We start from the raw sequence: 24,395 nt of genomic DNA on the forward strand, positions 1-24,395 counted from the left end.
ATCCTGGATTTAAACTATATGGACAGAAACATAAGATACAAATTTTATAGACCCTACACTTTTTAACAATAAAATTTTACCAAACAATAGCACTTTTGATTATATCTATTTTAGATAATTGTTACTCGAGAATGAATTAAGTCAACAATTATAGTTTTGCCATAATCATGTAAAAAATAAACTATAATACATAAAGTAGAAATGTGTGCAACGAAAAATTATCCATTGGGAAAGACATTTTGTGTTCATATTTAAAAATTGGTAGGTATTCACATTTTTGCAGAAAATACACAGATTATTATATACACAAAATGAAATCTTTTCAACCATTGCTCGTTCTCAAACATGTTATGATACAATATTCTTCATCAGTACATTGATGAGAAGATAAATATACCGTACCATCTATTCTAATTCGATATAATTATCAAGCACAAATATAAATAATACATTTATCCATATTTTAAATATTTGAACTTAATGCTCCATTACTTTTTACAACAATTATTTATAGTTTTATTAACATTTATAAAGTCCAAGTAACAAAACATCATTACCTGTAGATTTTGTGTGAACAAATTAAATTGTCTGACATCCAGTTAGTGACAGAAATTTTTACAATAGAAAAAATAAAGTTATATTCATTTATAAATTGACACTTGATATTTATATAGATTTTCAATTATTATTTTAGTATCAGTAAAAACAAATGTTAAAATTATCGAAACAAGAAACATTGTGCTGCAGAAACCTTGGCTTTCTATTTGAGTGGCATAGTTTAAAATTATAGAATCTTATTGAGGTTGTAATCTAAACAGATAGAAACAATCAATCAATGAATCCATTTTCAATTAGATCTACTATTGAACGTCACTACTACGTAAGATCAAGTTAATAATTTATTTTGTTTCTATTTTACAACTACTCTATTGAAACAGAGTGTATGATCTATACTAGCACCATTACATTCGTGGAATGGTGATGGATATATTTCATATTGTTCATTTTTATTATATTAATAACACTTTCTACATTAAGTCTGTTTTCAAGCTCATACTCTTATGCAGTCGTCTGTGGTAAAAGGTAGTCATCACAATATGGCAAATGGTCTAACGCGAAGCTAACGGCGGCCAGTGTGCGGCTTCATGTACGCCGTAGTCATTGACAGCCAGCAGCTGTCCACACGCCGCGCATGTGTTCAAATCGACGCAGGCAGCACCACGTCCTAACACCAGTTCCTGCTGCTTGGCAATGTCAGGCAGCAACGCCACAAGCTCGGGAAATACTTCGTCCAACTGCGAGCCCAGCGTCGACCGACAGTGTTGGTAGAACTGGTCCGCATTGATGAGGCCATCGCGGAAGGCGCGCGACGCTACTTTGAAGTCCTCGACGGCGGCTGCGCCACCCAGTGCTACCGCGAACTTCTTCATAAGCGTCCGGTTCCGTCGTTCAAAATCGGGTGGTGGGATATAAGCGTGTACCGGTGCCGAGAACGTCTGACCAGCAGAGTTCGTGAACGTCATTCCATCGCACGCCCTAAACCCGGGCGGTACGCTGCCGTTTACGATCTTTTTGCTCGGGACACTATTATTGCTCTTAGAACTCAGAGGAGGGTACTCTCTGAGCGCTACGGCGAAATCCCCATTACCTCCATTTCTGTTTTTGTCTGTATCTATAGTGACTGTCGATTCTACAGTTTTCACTTTCTTGTCGATATTATTACAAGGCTCGTTGTTATTTACGGTGATGCCTACGCAAGCCATCTCTCTAGCTACTTTTTTATCAACGCCATTTATGTGAGGTATATCAAGTGGTGGTTCCTTTTTAATGTTCATATTTTGTTTCTTTTTCTCTTTTTTGGTTAATTTTGTAACATCATTAGAGACGGGAGTCGCAATGGGAGTAGGTTGTGAGGGTGACTGTGCCTGTTTCTTAGATTTTGATTTTGAATTATTGACAGGTAACGTTGGAAAATCGGCTACAGGGTTGAATGTCGGCTGTAGCGGTTGTGGAGGGGGCTCTGGTTTTGTAGGCTTAGATTTTCCTTTGGCCTTGGAGACTGTTATCCATTGCGGCGGCGCAGACGGCCCTGATGCAGACGACAAAGCGGGAAAAGCGTCTGAACTCAACTGTGGCTTTTTAGATTTAGAACTTGATTGGTTATTTTTGAGAATATTCATTTCTTGGCTATTTATTAAGGTGACCTGAAACGACACAAATCAATTACATAATTAATGTTTCTACTCATAGTACATAGTCTTTAAAAAGTATGACTGTCATGTTAACGGCAAAGAATTCTGTAGTAAAAAAAATTCTTACTAAGAAAATGTTTAATTTTTATGAACATATGCTGCAATATTGTAGATTTAAATTAAAAAAATTAAGTTATACCTTAGACGGCTGCACAGTGCCAGCGCCTATGTTGGGGTGGTCATCCTTCCCGTGACCAAGTGAGGGAAAGTCGTCATCGCTAAGAGATGCTAGTGGTTTCTTCTGTTGAGGTGGAATTGAGATACGGTTCCCACTAGTTTGTGTTAATCGGAAATTACTTGCGCTAGCAGGTTGGCTATGTAGCTGTATCGACACACTAGGCTTAGCTGAAAATAAAAAGCATCAGCATTGCAATAAAATGGGCTTATTCACTTCATATAGTTTTATAAAAGATTAGTCATCTGTTACAATCTTTGGATATATAATTATACACCACCACAGATGTAAAGTGTCGCACACACACATACATTGTCAATTTCTAATCATCTTTACTAAACAAACGTTATCATTAGATTATATAACATTTTTTTTTATTAATAGCATATTTGTATACATAGTTTGATAAGAAATTAAACTAGATTCGTAGTTTACACTTAAAAAAAAACAAACAAGCATAATTCATATAGGCATTTATATCAGTGCTACGGGAAATATTGTATGTAGTTGGAAAGAGAATTCTATATAAGCTATACTCTTCATAAAGAGAATAGCAATAAGTTGAAAAACGCATAGTAATGTTTAATAATATTAACGTACAATTTCTGAGCACGGTGGCGGCGACGGAGTGCGCGGGTCGTGAAGTTGCTCCTCCCCCGCTCCCGCCGACGCCTCCCGCGCCATCCAAAGCCGGGAAGTTCTTGTCATTACGCGTCAAACCATCTGCCACTGTACAGTTACAACATACAGGTAATTAATAATAACTTTAAAAAAAGTAATGGTTTTCATTCTTGACTCAAATAGGAACAGAGGAAAAAATATCTCGCATGCATTATACATCACAGTCTCGGTCTTCTAGCGGTTTAGTACACTGCTTTACTTCCGATTGTCGCGGGTTCGATTCCTAGGACGGTGTAACCATTTATATTAATGTTTGTATCGATCTTGATATTCTCTATGTATATCAGATATGTATTTACAAAAAAAAACTAATTATTTATAATACAAGCTCTACTTACTGGGGTGTGGCTGTTAATTTGTCTAGTGTTATTTATTTATTATTTATACAGGCCACATGTTAATGGAAACGCAGTGTTACCTTTGTAATGTCGTACGGCTGGTCCTAATACGAGATTAGGATGTGAGGGTGCGGTAGATAGTCGCGGGAACTGTTCGTCGCTGCGCGTGTCGATACTCGGCTGCGGTGGTGTAACGACAGTTGGACTGGTCGCCTCCACCTGCTCTCGTCCGTCACGAGTGTCTCTACTCTCCCTGTAGTCAATACGACATACAGATACAGTGAAGCAGTTGAAATTTAAGCATAGATAGAGTACGTTTTATTGCTGATTTATTGGCCTTTATTTTCTCTGTCGACAATTATTGGTTATTTGTATTGTTACTTTTTGTGCCAACAATTTTTATTTTCACTTAATTGGAATGAGAATAAAGCTGACCTGATTTAAAATACTAAAAACTATAGTGATTATTGCTATTTTTAACAGATAATTTTTTCATAAATTACGTCACAAGATAAGAGAGGAAACGGCTGAACCTAAATAAAACTAATTTCAATACCTTTTTCTTTCAAATAAAAACTACTCGATGGATTTTGATGAAAATAATAAATGTAAGTACACACTACGCAGATGAAGTTGCATGTGTCTTCTAATACCTAATAAACTAAAAAAAAATGTCGGATAGCATACCTGTGGGCGCGGTGCGCGGCGGGGTGCGGCGCGATGTTGAACTGCAGCTCGAGAGTGCGCGCCTGCCGCGCCGCGCCACGGGCCAGGCCGCGCCCGTGCACAGTCGCGCGGTGAGCTACCACACACCACACACCATGCTCACAATACACCGTCTCCCACACAACGTTGGGGCCATCCACCAATTACGACAAATCAAATCATTTATTTGGAAGAAGAAGAGAATTGTTACTAATGTGAATTAATATCCCCATTGTAGCTGTGCTAGCAATATACCACGTCAGGTTGACATCCACACGGTTCCACCTGGAAACCATCATGTTAAATTCCTAGCGAATTTGCCAAGATGGGCTAACTGACCTGACCTCAAACTCATCTGGTGCTTCGCGTATACCGTTAGAGCGGGCGAGTGCATCACACCATTATCATCCCTTGAAAATATCATTTATTTGCAGAATACAGTGCAGTGTAGGTATATACAATATTAAATATAATGTCCAGTATATTCAGCCTGCATATAGCATGCAAATTATTATATATTATTATAATTATATCATTCTAACTAATTAATATAAATCTTTCATTGTAATTACGAGAACACATAATTATTATAGGTAAGGCATTGAATGTGTTAATTGAATAAATTCTTTGACACTATAAATACAATATGCCAAAACCTATCTCCTGTAAATAGCTTATGGCATTGAGGTGCACTCTTTTCCCTCCCTATTTGCATGTCACAATTGTTGTGACATTTTCGTTATAGAACAAACTATACTTGTGAAATATTGTCAAACCTTTGAGATCTATTTCGCTCCGGAACACAGCCGTAAGATGTTCACCCGCGCAATCTCCGTCCTCACACAAATAGTGATCAGTGCGGAAGTGTTGTGCAAGCGCCGAGTGCGATGCGTAGTAATAATTCCTGCCGTCAGCGTCACACAAGTGGCAGTAGAGATGTTCTTTACGCAAGTGGCGGTATAGTTCATCGGCGTCCATGAAACGTTTTTCGCAGAATTCGCACAGTGGATGACCCCTGTTAATGAAATAATGAATTAAATTCGGGGATCGACAAAATATACCTAACATTAAGGAAAGAATTGTATACCCAACTCATTCCGGATTCGATCCCCTAAACAATAAAAACATTTGTGAAGATTTGTGTTTGAAGGGATAAGAAAAGATTGTTAGTAATGGGGATTAGTAACCCAGCAATGAACCAGTTCAGGTCGACCTTCACGGGCAGGATCTGACGGTTACACAATCATTTTCCATACAAAAAAGACTTGTTTCTGTATTTGCATATTGTGCGTAACTTTTACCATCGAGATAAACTTGGAGAACCACAATTTTTCATGGAAGTGAACAGATTGTTTTTTGAAGTAGAAGATAGATACAAGAATAATTGCTTATTTTCCAGACCAAAAGTAAAACACATGTTATGTTACCACTTTTACATTCATTTTTGCTATCGATTAATTTTATTGCTGATGTGTATGTAAACCTCTTTTCATATTAAGAAAATGTATTTGTGTTTCTTCTAAAGAAAATATATTCATTTGTTTTTGATTCTGACAGTGGAGTAATAAATTAGCTACATAATAAGTCGGACGTTTTAATATACATATTAATTGGCGACGAGGAAAAGTGTTAATATGTCCAATTTTATTGGAAATATTTTAACTTTTGACCACAGAAAACAAGAGTGGAACATTTTCAGAAGCAAATTGCAACAATTTATTAAATTGAACGGCATTGCAAATGATTTACAAAGTGCTATATTGTTTACATATTTGTCCGACGAAACATACCGTTTGGCTCGGAATTTAGTACATCCGCGCGAATTAGAGACGGTAGTTTTCGATGAGCTTATAAAATTACTTGATGATCACTTTACACCTAAGAGGCTGACGTTCGCTGACCGGGCAAAATTTTATAATGCAGTAAAGGCACATAATGAATCGCTAGAAGAATGGGCAGTTCGTCTAAGAGGATTGGCAGTGTATTGCGATTTTGGAAGTGCTCTGGTTGTCTTACTTCGTGATCGATTCGTGCTTGGATTGGGTGTAGGTCCAGAGCGAGATCGTTTGTTTGAACAAGATGCTAGCAAGCTTACGTTCACGAAGGCATTAGAGGTGGCGCAGCAAGCGGCTTGTGCGCGTCAGGCTAAAGTGATTATGAATGAGAACGGCGAGTGTTCCCGTGGTAATCTTATAAAGGAGGAACCAATATTTAGAGCGACAGGTACGAGTGGTTCAGGCTTCGGTGAACGGCGCGAGCATTATTCTTCTACTGGAGATTCTATTAATCGTGAAAAACAGTGTTGTGTGTGTGGTTTAAAAAATCATAATACGGAAAAATGTCGTTATAAAAAAAAATTAAAAAATGTGGAAAGAAAGGACACTTGAAAAAAATGTGCAACTACAGTGTAAATAATATTACAACGGATGATACTGAATCTGGTTGTGAGAACTGCAGGGAATGTAATTTATATAATTTAAGGTATGAAACTTATGATCCTATTGTTTTAATAGTTATTGTAAATAAGCATAAATTAGAAATGGAATTGGACTCTGGATCCGGAATTTCAGTAATATCAGAGAATTTTTTTAAAGAACATTTTGCTCATTGTCTTAAACTTAAACAATGTAATATTAAAATGTGTGTATACAATGGTCATAAAATTACTCCGCTGGGGTATTTTGAGGTAGAGGTCTCGTACAATTGTATAGATAAAATGTTAAAATTTTTTGTTATTCCAAATGGTGGTCCACCTTTATTGGGGCGTGATTTTATGCATGAATTTGGTATACATTTGGTAACAAATAATAATATGGCAATTATAGATAGTTACGAAAGCGAAATTTTAATGTTTAAAAAAAAATTATGCTGATGTTTGGACTGATGAGTTAGGCTGTTTTAATAAATTCAAGGTTGCATTGAATATCAAGGAAAATTGTAAACCTAAATTTTTTAAATCAAGACCTATACCTTTTGCATTAAAAGATAAAATAAATTCAGAGCTAGATCGGCTGACTAAGTTAGGAATATTAGTCCCTGTAAATTTCTCAGACTACGCTACACCAATCGTTCCAGTTTTGAAAAATGACGGCACGGTTAAAATCGCTGGTGATTATTCCTTGACCTTAAATAAAGATCTTAATATTGACAAATATCCAATGCCGCGGATTGAAGAGGTATTCGCTAGATTAGGAGGAGGTGAACGATTTACAAAAATTTATTTAAGTAATGCCTATAATCAGTTTGTATTAAATGAAGATTCTCAGATCTTAACTACAATCAATACGCCGCGTGGATTATATAAATATACCCGTTTAGTGTATGGTCTAGCCAATGCACCAGCTATTTTTCAGCGTACCATGGAAACACTGTTAATAGGAATTGAAGGTGTAAGCTGTTGGTTAGATGACATTTGTATAACGGGTCCAGACAGAGAAACTCATATATATCGTTTGCGGGAGGTATTAGATAGGATAAAAGGCGCTGGTCTCAAACTTAAAAAAGAAAAGTGTGATTTTTTTTGTAGTAGCGTTACTTATTTAGGTTATGTTATTGATAAAAATGGTCTGAAGACATGTCCTAAAAAAGTAGAAGCTATTATTAAAGCACCTCGACCTTCGAATATTTTAGAAGTTAAAAGGTTTTTAGGCATTGTAAATTATTATAGAAATTTTATACCTCAAGCATCAGAAATACTGAGTCATATAAATGAATTATTACGTAACGGTGTGTCATGGCAATGGGAGGAACGGCAAGAAATTGCTTTTAAAAATATTAAAAGTGAGTTAGCTTCCGATAGAGTACTTGTGCATTTTGATCCAAAGGCTAGGCTCGTTTTGAGTGTAGATGCAGGACCTACTGGTTTAGGGGCCGTTCTTTCGCAGGGAGAAGATGGATTTGAACGACCTATAGCTTTTAGTTCTCGTTCACTTATTGCTAGTGAACGTAATTATAGTCAAATCCATAAAGAGGCTACGGCTATAGTATTTGGTGTAAAACATTTTCACCAATACTTATATGGAAGAGAGCAGCCGTTTATACTTAAAACGGATCACAGACCACTGTTAGCTATTTTTGGTAAGAAAAACGGAGTGTCCGTAACCGCAGCGTCGCGATTGCAGAGATATGCAGTTTACTTATCTGCATATAATTATATAATTAATTATATACCGAGTAAAAAAATTTAGTAGCAGATTATTTTTCGAGGTCTCCATTAAAAAATTCTATAAAGGAAAATAATGTAGATGACAAAATAAAATTGCCATATCTGAATTTTATTAATGACAGTATGCTTCCTGTATTATATGAAGAAATAAAGACTGCTACAGAAAATGACAAAACATTAAAGATGGTCATGAAATACGCGCATCATGGAGGGCCACGAAAAATAAACTGCAAAAATATACAGCCATATTTTAAATGTAAAACAGATTTACAAGTGGAAAGTGGTTGTATACTGCGGGGTTTAAGAATAGTCATTCCATATGTATTGAGACAGCGTATGTTAAACGAATTACACAAAGGTCATTTAGGTATAGTGAAGACGAAAAGTCAGGCTCGTAGCAGGATGTAGTGGCCAGGTATTGATAATGATATTGAAAGTGTGTGAAACGTGCTGTATTTTGCAAACCGCACCTCCTCGCGCTCCGCCGTGTCCGTGGCCGGCCGCCATAAAGCCATGGGAACGTATTCACATAGACTATATGCAAATAGATCAAAAGGTATTTTTGGTCGTGATCGATGCCTATAGTAAGTGGCTTGAATGTATCCCTATGTATAACAGCCTAACTACTAAGTCCCTTATTAATAAATTAAGTTATTTATTTTCTTTGTTTGGATTACCAAATGTAATAGTTTCAGATAATGATCCTAAAATAAGTAATGATGAATTTTTATTGTTTTGTAAAAGTAATGGTATAACTCATTTAACTTCGCCTATCTATCATCCTAGCAGTAACGGCCAGGCCGAAAATGCAGTTCGAATCTGCAAGAAAATGATAAAATGCATTCTCGTAGATGGAACAAAAAGATCGAGTGAACAAATTCAAAATTAATTATTGTTGTTTTTATTTAAATATCGTAACAGTGTTCATTGTTTTACACGCCGTACTCCAGCAAAATTAATGTTTGGTAGAGAATTACGAGGGCGGTTGGATTTGATTTTTCCAAATAAAGTTAAACATATTATGAAGGAGGTACAATGTAATCTAAATAAAAGTAGAATGTTTGTAGAAAATCAATTAGTTTGGGTACGTTGGTTCATATCTAGAAAGCCGGTGTGGTTAATTGGTAAGATTATTAATAAACTTGGGAACAGAATGTTCGAAGTTTATATAGACAAATTGAAAATTAGATGCAAACGACATGTTGATCAATTGCGGACATATTGTAGCTCAGACGATATTTTTGAGGAAAAATCGGGAGAAATGCCAGTTACAGTGTGGCCGATGTTATCACCGCCAGCGGTAACGGAGGTCGCGCCTTCTTTACAAACAGAACTTTCTAGAGACAGAGACAGTGAGAGTTCATTACCTGTAGTTATTGATAATGAATCAAGGGTAGAGACGGTAGGGTCAGATATTAATAGAGGGGATATGGCATCTAGTGATGTAGTTATTCTCTTAGAGGAGGGTACTATTGATGAGGTTCCTGAAGTAATTACAGGTGAAGGGCCAGTACCCATAAATACCGAACCTCAACCATCTGTTGAAGTAGAACCACTGGGTGCGACGTGTTTCCATTCAGCCACGATATCCAGGTCTAAGACCCAGAAATAAAAAAGTTAATTATAAAGATGTATAAAATGTTCATAGTTTTTTATTATTACTAGTATTATAACCTAACATATATTATTCATAATTATTGTGTACATTGTATATAAATATTAGTCATATTATATTCTTATTGTTTTGTTAACAGGTTTTCAAATTAATCTGGAGGAGTGATGTGTATGTAAACCTCTTTTCATATTAAGAAAATGTATTTGTGTTTCTTCTAAAGAAAATATATTCATTTGTTTTTGATTCTGACAGTAGAGTAATAAATTAGCTACATAATAAGTCGGACGTTTTAATATACATATTAATTGCTCACCCAATATTTTTTACATCTAAATACATTTTACAAGCCTACATCTATTCATTCTGATATGAAGGAAATAAACCTAAATATTGGAACACTCTGTCTACAACTGATTCACAATTAATTAAATAAATACTGAGCATTCCTGTATTTGAAGGAAACATAGGACATATGGTAGTTAGTATTCCTGCAAATTTTAAATTAAATTATACTTTAAAAAGAGCAACTGGCAAGATCTTTGCGCATTCTTCATAACAACCCCATTATCAAGAGCTTTAGTTCATACTTATATCTGTAAATACGCAAAGCCAACCAAAACCACTTAGGTATTCTGTTATATTTATGCCACATTTGAACAAAGGTGGTATATACCTGTGCGATGTGTCATCTATATCGCCTTTCCGTCTGTGATGGGCCAGCTCTTGACGAGTGTAGCACTTCCGCTCACCAGTAAAAATCTTATAAAAACATACTTTAATTAAAAAATACATTATTTGAAAAATAAACTAAATATTAATAGTAGCGAAACTAGTGCAACCTTACCCTTAAATTCTTAACACATAGATCACAGTAAAATCTCTCATGGACCTTCCTCATGTGATCACTGAGCATACCAAATGTACGGAACGGTTGTAAGTTATCACAAAGTTTGCACTCATTCTCTAACAGTTTTTCATAAGCATTCTTTATTTCTTGACTACAAAATCCGATTTTAAACTGTCTTTCATAGAACCTGTCCGTAAACACATGGTTAAGGAGCTCTATGTAAGGCTCTATAGTATCCGTAAACACAACCTGCAATGATAAGAAATTTACACAAATCAAGTCCTGTAAGTTTTCAAAACACAATTGTACAGTTTCTCGCAAGACAAAGTGCCTTATGGCAATCATCCTTATCTTAATCATTATTACATAGTATAAAATAAAGTCCCTGTTGCTGTCTGTCCCTTCCTATGTATTCTTAAATCTTTAAAATGTATCTATGCAACGTATTTTGAAGCCGATTTTTTATTAGAGAAATTTATTCAAGAGGAAGGTTTATATATGTAATACATGTATACCCATGCGAAGCCAGGGCAAGTAGCTAGTCTTATTAATATAATAAACGCGAAAGTTTGTGAGTATAGATGGATGTTAGTTACTCTTTCATGCAACAACTATAGAACAGATTTTGATGAAACTTTACAGTAATATAGCTTATGCATTAAGAATAACACGCCATAAATTTCACTCGGGTGAAACCGCAGGCACAATTAGTAATTATCATTACATAGTATAAAACAAACATCGCTGTTGCTGTGTTCCTATGTATGCTTAAATCTTCAAAACTACACAATGGATTTTGAAGTTTTTTTTTTAATAGATAGAGTGATTCAAGAGGAAGGTTTATATATACTACAAGTACACCTGTGCGAAGCCAGGGCGAGTAGCTAGTAATATTATAAATGGGAAATTTGTGAATATAGATGTTTGTTACTCTTTCATGCAAAAACTTAACATCAGAATAACATATAGGCTATTTTTGTTATGAAATTATAGCATGGGTGAAACTGTGGGCACAGCTAGTAAAGCTATATTCTACAAATTATTAGTAAACAAGTGTTGAAGTGGCAAATAACCCTATGATAACCATGGTAATGCTGAAATATGCCATTCTAGAGTCTAAGATCTCATGACTCTTATCTTGTAATTTCACTGCCTAATCTCACATTCAATTAAAGCTTACAAAACAAGCTGATTCTGCTTGGTGATTGAAATAGATTGAAGCACCAATGCAGAAATTTTTTTACAAGTCAACTTCAGAACTTTGATTCTCAAAACTTTAGAGGAAATTATATTTTAACTCTAAATAGATTCATTAAATTGACATACAGTTGACATACAGAAATAGTGGTTATTTAACACTAATGAAAATTATATACATATTTAATACTTTTATGTGAAATTTCAATTATAGACATTCAACCGATATTCTAGATGAATAAAGAGTAAGATTTTAATGTAAGAATAAACACCGCATAAATACGTGTTATATTTTATATAGTAAGTTCGTTCTAACTGCAATAACATAACATCGCGCAATAGTCAACCGGAGTTCGTATCTGACAGATCTGAAGTGATAAGCTTTTTACCCTTAAAAGATCCTGGCGACATATCGGACACTCTTTCTGAAGACAAAGTACTCTCATTCGGGTAGAACATTCAAAACATACGGGATGGTCGCATTCTCCAATCGAGTAATACACGACATTCTTGAAACACACTACGCAAGTGGAATAATCGTTAGCCTGAGAATCAGCCATGACAGCAGATGATATGAGTAGGGACTCCTGAAAACAAAATTTTTTGATTGATATCAGGCAGAATTGGTTTTTATGACACAAATGTTGATGAAAATATAAAAGATACATACGGAAAATATGAATGTACAAAAATTTCTGGTATGAAATGAAAGGCAGGACCTATGTAGACGTAAAATGTCAAATGAGTGACAACAATTGATAGGACAGCCACAGACTATATAGAGAACACGTTATTAGAATAAGACAGTTCAATGTCATTTTTTATGTAAGCCTGATAAATTATCTGTTTTTCTGTATAGTCTTTCTGATCTGTGCTCTTGTTCGTCTCAAACTGCTAACGATTTTCAACGGTTTGAATTTGATTTGATCAAAATTTACACATACTACTCGTTCAGTTAGTTTTTTACACTAAATATATTTAAATAATTGTATATTATTTTAATTACACTATTTAATACTTTTATAGTGAAGTGTACAATTTAAATATGACCAGTGGCTAGACAACAACTGCATTCTCTACAATGTATTTTGAGGTATGTGGACATAGTTTTTTCTCCTTAGAGCTTCGGCAAGTATATGTACATTCCACAAACTTCTTATTCTTGCTTATCGTATCTTTATTTGTAGATTGAAAACACTCCAGAACATATCAAAAGAAGTCGTCGTTTGCAAGCAGTACAGAAAAATTCGCCTAAAGAAGAATGTCCCCGCCTTGTTTTGGCCCCATTCTCCAGACCTCCCCAAGTAGTCTTTGAGAATGTCCTTGTTGGTACTACGTGTGAAAGAAATTTGGAAGTATTTAATCCTTCGAAACATGTTCAACAGGTATTTTTTTATTATAAATCTGTGATATCAATTGATAACAATATTGATTGACTTAAAACCTAGTATTTTAAAATGACAAAATAAAAAGAGCTTGCGTTTTATTTAATATTGTTAATATACTTTTTACTTTAGTAAAAAAAATAACATGTGTTTATTGTTTTCTATATATATTAGACATAGGGTGTTATGCTTTTGTGGAAAATATCACAAAGCTATTTAAAGAATATATATGCACAATGTATAATAACAGTGACACCATATAAATTATAAATAGAAAGAAGCAGTACTTCAACTTATTTTAAATTAATCTTTTAATTATTTTATGTCCCTTTTCTGTTTAGGTGGCTATTCTGTCTTGGTCTGTATTATTATTATTTATTATAAAGACAATATTAATATTTAATGTAAATTCCATATACAATTAATTTAAATTAAAGATTACACTGGGACGAAGTCTTCCCCCTGGACTTATTATAGCATTGCCTGAAGAATGGCTAGTGTTGGAGCCAGAATCATGTTACTATTTGACAATGCTGTGGACCCCAATGCAGCCAACAGCATTACGAGAAACAATACGCTTCACCAATGAAAATAGGGGCAGATATGATGTGGTTATTGTGCTTAAGTCTCGAATGGTAAGTTATATACATAAGTTACATTTTATAAATTAAACACCCATAGCATACCTGGTGGGGCTATTTTATTTACAAAATATGTAGAAGGTATACTATTGATCTATTTTTCATGGAATGAAATATTATCTCTAAGTTGTTATTAAAAAATGCTACTAATTATAATCAAACCATTTGGCTTGGTATGTTGGACATGTCATAATATGAGAAATTAGTTCTACCCCGGAGGTTTACTACACTGACTTCCAGACTTTCAAATCAAATCTGGATTCCTACAAAAAATTGTCCTAATTTAAACTTCATACTATGTCTCTTGTGATGCAAAACATTGATGACAAGTGATGCCTATGGGCTTAGGGCCACATTCAAATATTATTAGTAAAATTTTGTGTTCACCACAATATTGATATTTGACAATTCCCTGACTTAGCATAAGTAAGGGAATGGTAGGGAAAGTATTATAATACAAAAAAAATGTTCATAAGCAGCCAAAATATCCTAGATGAACAAATTATTTTTGATTTGGTTCAAACCATTAATCCCTTATTTCATTACTAGCTATGCCCACAGCTTCACCCACTTGATATTTTTAGCCTATGTGTTATCTATACATCTATACATATAAATAAAATTGAAGTGTCTGTTTTTAATATTGAAATAACCATTTTTTACTACATGCATATGAATATAAATACGGTATGTACACCAAAATAGCATTTTTTACAATTTTTGTCTGTCTGTCTGTCTGTCTGTCTGTTTGTTCCGGCTAATCTTTGAAATGGCTGGACCGATTTTGACGGGAGTTTTGTTGGCAGGTAGCTGATGTAACTTAGTAGGAGTACCTTAGGCCACTTTTATTTTAGAATATTCTTTTATATTTGAAAAATAAAATAAAATTTCATGCGGACAAAGTTGCGGGTACAGCTAGTTCTAAATAATTCTGATGATTATTACTGTTCTGTCAAAATCCGCTCAGTACTTTTTGCGTGAAAGAGTCCTAAATATCCATCCATACTAACAAACTTTCTGGGAGTATGTATGTTATTAAATTGTTTGAATTCTATTGCCACCAACCATTGAGGAATTGCTCACACCACTCAAGTTATTGAAACACATAAAATTCATAACATGCATAAAAATAATGATATATGACAAGGGAAATGTCATCATTAAGTATTGATTATTTGCCTTTATTCCAAAGCTATGTTATTGATTACCTATTTACCTACATTTGTTGTTTTCAGCAGGTGAAAGAAAAATCTAGCAAATCTAAGGTTTTCAAAATATCCCCAAATAAAATGAAAAAGAAAGGATCAAAGAAATCCCCTGTTTCCATTTATAAGAAAAAGTCAGAAATTATTTATAACACAACTAAAATAAAAAAATCTGTTAACGTGATTCAGTCCAAACAGCATAGGGTATTGCAACCATCAAATAAAGATAATGTATCTATGTACAATGATTATTCCATTGAGTCACATCAAGTGAAATGTCCATTTGACTATCCAGACAACATCAACTTTACATTTGATACATCTGAAGTGTTTTCGAATATGAGAAAGCCAAAGTCTGATTTCTTACAACAAGTATATGATCAACCTTACACAACTAATACCAATAGACAGGTACAAAAACAAAATATTAAGTTATCAAAAAAACAACATAACACGTTAGATACAGATGTATTTGATAATCTTACTTTTACCCCCCTCAAGAGCTTCCCTGCAACAAACGATAAATTGGAAAAAGGCCCTCAAATAATACTAAGCATGAATTCAGAAAGTGATAGCAGTTTGGATATGAAAACATCCAACAAAGAAAATGAAACCCATTCAATAATCAGCATAGTATCAACACAGTCTAACAAATGGATGACTGTAAATCATCACACACAAGTCGAAAACCAATATGCAGAAACACCTACACTTATAAATAAGAAAATTCCCAATACATCATCACCAAAGGAGTTTAATAGCCCTAATTTTACCATTAATACAGAATTCTCACGTATAAGTGACCTATCCTTTTATCCTCAAAGATTTTCAACTGAGAGAAAGGGATTACCTACAGTAAATAATGAAATACATGACTTAGTTGATGATATGAATTCAAATATTAAAGTTAGTTCAGATACCTATACTAAAGAATCACCAAATACACCAATGGATCCACACAACATACATACCGAAAATAGACATCCTTATTTCTTTTTGAGAGATCAACCAAAAATGTGCAGGCAAGCTCTATTTAAAGAATATCAGCAGCAGAAGGATGCTTACGATAGAAATTATCTGCATCCAGTTGAAAGTAACATATGGCATAAAGATTATCGAAGTGAAATGAAATCACCTCCTAGATCTCTTACCCCACCACTTCAGTCTATACCAGAAGAAAGCACACAATTTTCTGAAATGCAAGTTTTTGATAAATCTGATAAGCAAACTTCTACATTCACTATAAACGACCGCACGTTTGAAAAAACAAGGGCTTCTATAAATAATAGACAGTCATGGTCGAAAAAAGCTGTCATTAAAGCAGAACCAGATATTTGGAAGATACCAGTATCAGTACCTAAGAAATCATTAAAACCTAAAAGTAGTCTGCGTGGTAAAGAATCATTGGGGACTAGCATATACAATGTAACATATGAAGGCAATAGTACCAAAACTAATCACAATCTATCTATGAATCGGATAGGAAATGTATATTCACAGTCTTCAACAGTGGATCCATTTTTGTCATCTACCTATTTTTATGATGAAGAAGCTGTAGATAAGTTTGAAAAGGAATTTAAGAGATGGCTGAACTGTATATTAACACCTCCAGCTGATTTGGACAGCAATGTGGAACAAAAAATTGACGTAGGCAAAGCTTGGATTGAGAATCGAAACAGGGAAGTTCCTGCTGCGCCCACTAAAGAACAAGTCTGTAGTAAGTATCACAACAGTCATAGATTGGAAAGTCTACGAAGGGCAGCGAGAGCCTTGTTAATGAGTACGGAAATGACTCTAGTTTTCCAAAAACTAACTGCACAAATTGAGAAAAAGTTAATTGCTATCAGAACTGATAGAAATCTTCATTTAGATGTTGGATTACAAAAAATAATCATGGAGTTGTTACTTTCTTACAATCCACTGTGGCTTCGTATTGGATTAGAGGCTATATATGGCATTGTATTGCCATTGAAATCGAACAGTGACATAGAAGGACTAACTACATTTATTATTCAAAGATTATTTAAAAATCCACATTTGAAAAACAAACATTCCAAATCAAATGCACCCAATATGCTTTTACCTGCGTATATGGAAGCTATAAAAAAATTTACACTGAAAAAATTTTTTATGCTTGTATTTTTCTTAGATCAAGCTAAACAGAGAAAATTAATATCACATGATCCCTGCCTATTCTGCAGGAACGCAGTATGCAAGGAAAGTAGAGAAATTATTATTAGATTTACAAGAGAGCTTATTGCTGGTATAGGTGATATTACAAAACATCTCCGACCGTTGGGTTACGTAGTTAGCCATAAGCAGTCTTATTTAGATGAGTACAAATACGCTGTTCACAATATAGCTCTCGACATTAGGGATGGCGTTAGACTAACTAAAGTAATGGAAATAATTTTAATTAAAAATGGTTTACTGAACCAGCTGCGAACACCCGCTATATCGCGTTTGCAGAAAATACACAATGTTCAAGTGGCTCTAAATGCATTGAAAGAAGCGAATTTTGTAATCCATGGCGATATTGCTGCGAACGATATTGCTGATGGCCACCGAGAAAAGACATTATCGCTGTTATGGCAGATTATTCATGAATTCCGCGCTCCATTGTTCGAAAAAGCAGCAAATGTCATACAGACTTGGTGGAGAAAGAAATTTGAAGTTATTATGGAAAAAAGGAAAGAAGAAGAAAAACGTCTGCAACAAAAAAATTACGCAGCATGCGTGATACAATGTTGGTGGCGTCGAATTCAATACAATCGTCTGGTTGAATGGAAAATGCACCAAGTTACTACTGCTACAATTACAATACAAAAATACTGTCGTATGTGGCTCTCTCGGACTCGATTGCGTAAAATCAAAACCAGTGTACTAATTATTGAAAATTGGTATAGATCAAAAACAATGATAAAGGAAGCAAAAGTAATACTTTTAAAATTAAAACAGGAGAAACAAGAGCAAATATTAGGGTCTACTATAATAATACAGAGTTATGTTAGACGGTGGATATGTATGAAACAATATAAATTAAAAATCCAGAAAACGATATTCATTCAGAGCTTTGTCCGTTCCTATCTTACTAGAAAGCAATATCTGCTAGTTAGAAAGGCTGTCATTTATACTCAACAGAAATACAGAGGGAAAAGACTCATGAGAATAGAAATGAAAATTCTGGCTGAAAAACGACGAAGTGCTATTGCGATACAAAGCTTTTATAGAATGATAAGAGATTACAGGGTGTATCAGAAACTTAAAAAAGCTGTCAGCATTGTAGAAGAACACTACATAGCATTACTGAAAATGAGGAACGAAAGAAGTAATTACTTAAAACAAAAAAAATGTGCTATCATACTCCAGACATACTATCATGCTTTCAAAATTCGGAAGGAATATTTAAGACAAAGAAATATTATTGTCAGATTACAAAGAAAAGTAAAAGCTAATCAGCTTATGAAGAAAGAAAAAAATAACTATTTGAATACTAGAAAAGCTACTGTTGTTTTACAAAAATATATTAAATCTTATCTTGTTATGAAGAAAACACGCGATGATTATTTGGCTCAACGAAAATCTGTAATCTTAATACAAACTTATTTTAGAACATATTTAGTAGGAACGTTACAGAGAAAGAACTACCTCCAACTACGAAGTGCAACGGTTAGCATTCAAAATTTCTTCCGTAGTTTCCAAAAAATGCGGAAAGAAAGGGCTGCTTTCTTAAAATTAAAACATTCAGCTGTCTACATTCAAAGACGATATAGGGCTCAAGCTCTGATGAAACAATGTAAAGAGTATTATGATAATTTACGAGCAACAATTATTACAGTCCAGCTCAAATTTAGGGCTCAAAGGTTAATGAAGAAGGAAAGGCTTTATTATTTGAGACTGAAGTCATCTTGTTTAATCATTCAAAATGCATACAGAGCATATGCTTTAGGAAAATGTCAAAGACAAGATTTCGTAAACAAAAAACAAGCTGCTATTTTAATACAAAGATGGTATAGGAATATAAAGAAATGTAGACATGTAATGGATGAATATCATCAAACAAAACAAGCTTGTGTAACAATACAGAGAGTTTATAGAGCGTATGTAATTGCGAGAATCCAAAGGCGAGAGTATATTAAAATTAAGACTGCAACAATATGCATACAGAAATACTATCGAGCGTATATTGAAATGAAAACGGTTAGACAAGAATACATACAACTTAAAGCTTCTACCGTGACTATTCAAAGATTTTACAGATCATATGTGGATACCAAACGACACAGAGAATTATTTTTAAGAACAAAAATTTCAGCTTTACTTATTCAAAATTATTATAAACGATTTAAAGAAAGTAAAGTTACTAGACAAACATATTGTGACTTAAGAAATGCAACAATTTTTATTCAACGGAAGTATCGCAGCATTTGTGCTACGAAAATACAAAGAGATCATTTTCTGAAATTAAAAAATGCTGCACTGGTCGTGCAACAAAAATATAGAGCATTGCAAGCAATGAAACAAACAAGACTAGCCTACCTAAAGTTACGTTCTGCTGCTGTTATTCTTCAGACGAGATACAGGGCTCGGTTGTGTATGATACAAGAAAATAGCAAATACGTATCAAAAGTCAAAGCATGTATTTATATACAAAGATTTTACAGGGCCTATATGCTGTGTAAGAAACACCGGAAAGATTATTTGGAATTAAAGAATTCCACCTTTATTTTACAACACAGGTATAGGGCATTACTTGCTATGCGAAAGGAGAGACAATCCTACGTAAAAACACGATTAGCTGTTATTACCCTTCAGAGAAAATATAGAGCACGACATTTGATGTTGCAAGAGAAATCTAAATTTATAAGAATGTTACAGGCTTGTGTAATTATTCAGAAAACGTACAGATCTTATTTGTTAGGTAAAAGACAAAGATTGGAGTACATGCGATTGAAATGTGCGACCATTACTATTCAAAAATGGTTTAGAGCAACTTGGGAAACCAGATGTATACGAACTCGATATCTACAGCTAAAGAAAATAGTTATATTTACGCAGCGTCTCTACAGAGCGAAGAAACACTCTCGTGAATCGCGACGATTAGTTGCTGCAAAAAAAATTCAAACTTGGTTCAGATGTAAACAAATCCAAAATACATGTCGTAACAATTATCTGAATTTTAAAAGGAATTGTATTACTGTGCAGTCCATTATTCGCATGTATATTCAACGGAAAAGATATTTTAAACTTAAATGCGCGATTTTATCCATACAAAAATACTACCGCGCTCATATTTTAGCTGTAACCTCAAGGCGACATTACTTACAAATCAGAAAATCCGTTATCAAGTTACAAGCTTGGTTCAAAGGATACAAAACTCGAAAATGTTATTTGAATATGCGCAGAGCTGCATTGGTTATACAAACTGCCTATCGGTCCAAGAAACAACGAGAGCAGATCAAAGCTCATAGAGAACGCGCTGCGATATGTTTACAGAAATATTTCAGACGGTACCTAGTTCAATCGAGATATCGAAAGTACAGAGAAAAAGTTATTTATATTCAAAGAATATGGAGAGGAAAGTTAGTGACAAGACTGATGCATTGTGATTTTTTCCAAAAAAGACAAGTTATAATTAAATTACAATCTGTTATCAGAGGGTATTTAGTGAGAAAACAAGTCCAATTTAAAAAGGAGCATGTACTACAGCTCAAAGAAGAGAACAGGAAAAATTGGGCAGCATCAAAAATTCAGGTAGGTTTCCTATAATTTCTATGTTAAATTTGAAGCAAAGAATTTTCTTGTAATCTAGATGTACATTCACTGTCTCTTATCCTCCTTAGTAGATGACTTAAAACACCCAATGATACAATGGATTTACACTGAACTTCCTCCAATATATTGTTTTTATTTTTTTGCTTTATCTGAACCTTATTATTGTGGATTACATCTTTTACTGATGTATTTCCAGGCTCTCTTCCGTGGACATCGAACTCGTGTGATCATTGCCGGAAACAGACGAGTAGCCGATCTCCGGCGCAGATGGCAGGAAGGAGCATTAAATTCTGACCAACCGACTTTGAAGGAACGCAACGAGGATGCCATGGACGTCTTGCGAAATATGTCTGATATTGAAACAGTAATAAGAGCATTCAGATCACTTGGTAAGTGTATTCAATGATTTTTCTGTAAGAACGATTTTTCTAAAAATTTGCATTAAAAATTATTTATGATAACGTTCCTAATCATTTATAATGATTATTTCTATGTTGCAGAACTACTAACAGAAGTATTCCCTATGATGTATAATAAAAATGCATCATCCATTGTGCACAGAGTTTATATCTATATGTCTGTGACAAATAGATCCATTTCTAGCATAGAAGTGTTAAAATGTGCTGCTTCAGTCCTAGTTAATTTGACTAGATATAAAATAACTGGACCAAAAATATACTCTGTAAGTCCTTATAATTATCAGTAGTTATTATTATAAAGTTATTTATTAATGTTATTATAGGTATCTTTTGAACAATATTCAGCTGTAAAACAGTTCAGTTGAAAGACACAGTAAACAAGCCAATTTAAAGTGAAATATTACAGGAACATGAAAATAAAATAAAACTATACTCTACACATCTGTAAAATAAAGTGGGTTTCTATATGTCAGCTTGTTAATTTTTGTTATCTAAATGTTGGTATCTAACAGTTTCTTTTACATTCTGAATAATATTACTTAAAAATAAAAACTAAGTATGTAAATGTGCTCAGTGAAATGTAGGCTTATCAAGTTTACTGTCCATTGTGTCTACAGTTGACAGTGTCTCTGAATACCCTATCTGGGATGGTAGTTGTAACTGCATATTATTATTATAATGACTAAGTTAACTTTTATTTTTTTTATTTATGAGTTGACTTCTAGGTTTTCTATCTAACAAGTAATGAATAAATTGAACTATATTAATTACAGAGGATTCGCATACCACCTATTTTGAAGTTCATGTGGAGATTTAGCAATAGTGAGACCTACTTATTCTGCATACTATCAACATATCTTTGGCTTTTTTCGAAATATGATGATGTCAGAGAGGTGAGTATTCAGATATAATATAAAGAGTCATCAAATTTTCTTTTTATACTTTATGATTCCACTCTCTTTCTTACTTATTGTATGGACTGGATGTCCAGTAGTAAGATTATTTGATAAAATTAATAAAGTTGTAAACATACGCCCGTGTGTGGTACTTCGATCCGAATAGTTTGTGTGAATTGAAAAAAAAAAGTAATAGAGATGCATATGGTACGCATGTAAATAAGTCATTAATGCTATAAACTTTCTTTCAGGATCTAATAGAATTTCTACACATACCTGAATACTATAAAATGTTACTGACTATCAAAGGCAATATTGATAGAATGAAGAGAATGGCGAGTAATACAACGCGAAGTAAATATAGCACGCCGCAAACTGCAAAATTTGTGTCACATACTGGAAATCAATCTCTAAACTACAGTCTTTGCAGCAACCATAACAGTGCTCGAATACCACTACCCGCCTTAGAACCAGACTATGGTATTATAAGAGCTGATAAGCCACGCTATTTTGAAGACGCCGGACAAGCTATAACTTGCCTATTTTCTACATATAAGTTATAGATTCTTTTGATACTTTAGTATTTATATAGGTAGTATACTATTGCCTTAAGGAAACCCAATTTATTTTTATATTAAATTATAAGTGAGACAAATTCTTTGTATTTTAATATGTTTTACGACTTTAACTAACAATATGCCATAAAATTGTAACTAAGCCAGACTATTCATAAGATTGTTTCTTATTTTAATAATATATTAACTACTTTATTCATGTAATTGACTGTTTGCAATTTAACGTCGTGTATTTCATTGACAAGAATAAATGTTTTCATTAAGCCAGCTATTATTATTCAGATCTTCAACCCTCTCATATACTTACTTTACTCTGACTACAACAACATCTTTCAGAATAAATTCTTATGTAAATACTTAAGTTTTTCAGGCAGATACAAATAATCATTACTCGGGAATACTAAGAAATACTTCAAATGTTCGCATCGTGCGAACAATTGAATCCGCGACCATCGGAACTAAAGCGGTGTGCTAGACCGCTAGACCACCAACGCCGTATTTTAACATAAAATGGCCCATACATAACCTATCACCGTCTCGTTTAATTTCGTTTGTTATTGGTGTTTACATCAGCAGGACTCTCAGATATAAAATGATACTCAAAATTTTTTGGGTCATGGAAATCATATCCTTAATTGTTATAAGTATTGACCCTTTTGGTTTTTTTACTTTACTCTTTGGTATTGACTATTAAAATTTATTTAGTAAATCAATATAATCGCTCGAAACTGCTTTAAAAATAATAGACAAAACGTTTCTGCCATATCTATTAAATTTGAACTAAATGTCACTGTCAAATGACTGTCATAACGTAGGTATCTGTTGTGTTGAACTGTATTCCACTGTAATTCATTTTGTTGGAATTTTAATTAAATTCTTTATCATTTAATTTTTAAGATAGTATATTTACTAATTGTTATTTTTAATAAAATAAAATATTCTATTGTACGTTTGACAGAAATAAGTTGTTTATCATAGTGATATACTATATCATATAGTTTTGAACATTCATGTTTGCACGGCATGTGGCAGTAATTTGCAAATTAAAATAAAACTATTATTTTTAGAACTGTAAATTGTGAACATTATGGATGAATTTGTGAACTATATTCTTCTGATATTGATTTTATTACCGGTGATTTTATTCTTCAATTTGTGGGCTGGGATTGGATGGGAGTTGTTTGTTAACAACTAAAATAACATGAAATTACTGCTGATGGTGGAATTATGAGCTATCTTGTAACTTTTGTAAAATATATAACTTACTACTTAGTCTCAATGTTTTATTTGATAACATACATTAGAAAATTAGTATCACATTTTTAAGGCAGCATAAAAATATAAATTACTATTTCAATATTATATTTAAGCTTGTATTTTTTGTCAATGAAACGATCAATAAATGTATGTTCTATAGTTTGCAACTCGTATATACTAAAAGATAGTGGAAATAAAAAAATTGCTTTCCTATACATAATTATTTCAATATATAAGCAATAATGATAGAATTACTTCATTTTTTTT

The 24,395-nt window shown here is 33.6% G+C and overlaps 2 protein-coding genes across 2 annotated transcripts; one reads left to right on the top strand and one right to left on the bottom strand.

Moving 5' to 3' along the window:
• Positions 1–736: 736 nt before the first annotated feature.
• On the bottom strand, positions 737–12,722 carry LOC131841133 (E3 ubiquitin-protein ligase ZNF598). The gene is made up of 10 exons (XM_059189382.1): positions 12,646–12,722; positions 12,365–12,562; positions 10,776–11,027; positions 10,605–10,690; positions 4,928–5,166; positions 4,134–4,248; positions 3,527–3,699; positions 3,028–3,156; positions 2,392–2,597; positions 737–2,204 (listed from the first exon to the last, which is right to left on the bottom strand). The coding sequence occupies exons 2-10, from the start codon at positions 12,533–12,535 to the stop codon at positions 1,110–1,112; spliced, it is 2,466 nt and encodes an 821-aa protein (XP_059045365.1). The 5' UTR covers positions 12,536–12,562; positions 12,646–12,722; the 3' UTR covers positions 737–1,109.
• A 198-nt stretch (positions 12,723–12,920) lies between these two features.
• LOC131841150 (abnormal spindle-like microcephaly-associated protein homolog) lies at positions 12,921–22,955 on the top strand. The gene is made up of 8 exons (XM_059189408.1): positions 12,921–13,068; positions 13,163–13,360; positions 13,798–13,995; positions 15,237–20,960; positions 21,178–21,370; positions 21,482–21,663; positions 22,174–22,293; positions 22,548–22,955. Exons 1-8 carry the CDS (start codon positions 13,057–13,059, stop codon positions 22,857–22,859), a joined length of 6,939 nt encoding a protein of 2,312 aa, XP_059045391.1. The 5' UTR covers positions 12,921–13,056; the 3' UTR covers positions 22,860–22,955.
• Positions 22,956–24,395: the final 1,440 nt, after the last annotated feature.

Source organism: Achroia grisella, unplaced genomic scaffold (genome assembly GCF_030625045.1).
Source record: "Achroia grisella isolate CSIRO2021 unplaced genomic scaffold, CSIRO_AGI_Agris_v1 utg1573, whole genome shotgun sequence".
Taxonomy (NCBI): Eukaryota; Metazoa; Arthropoda; class Insecta; order Lepidoptera; family Pyralidae; genus Achroia; species Achroia grisella.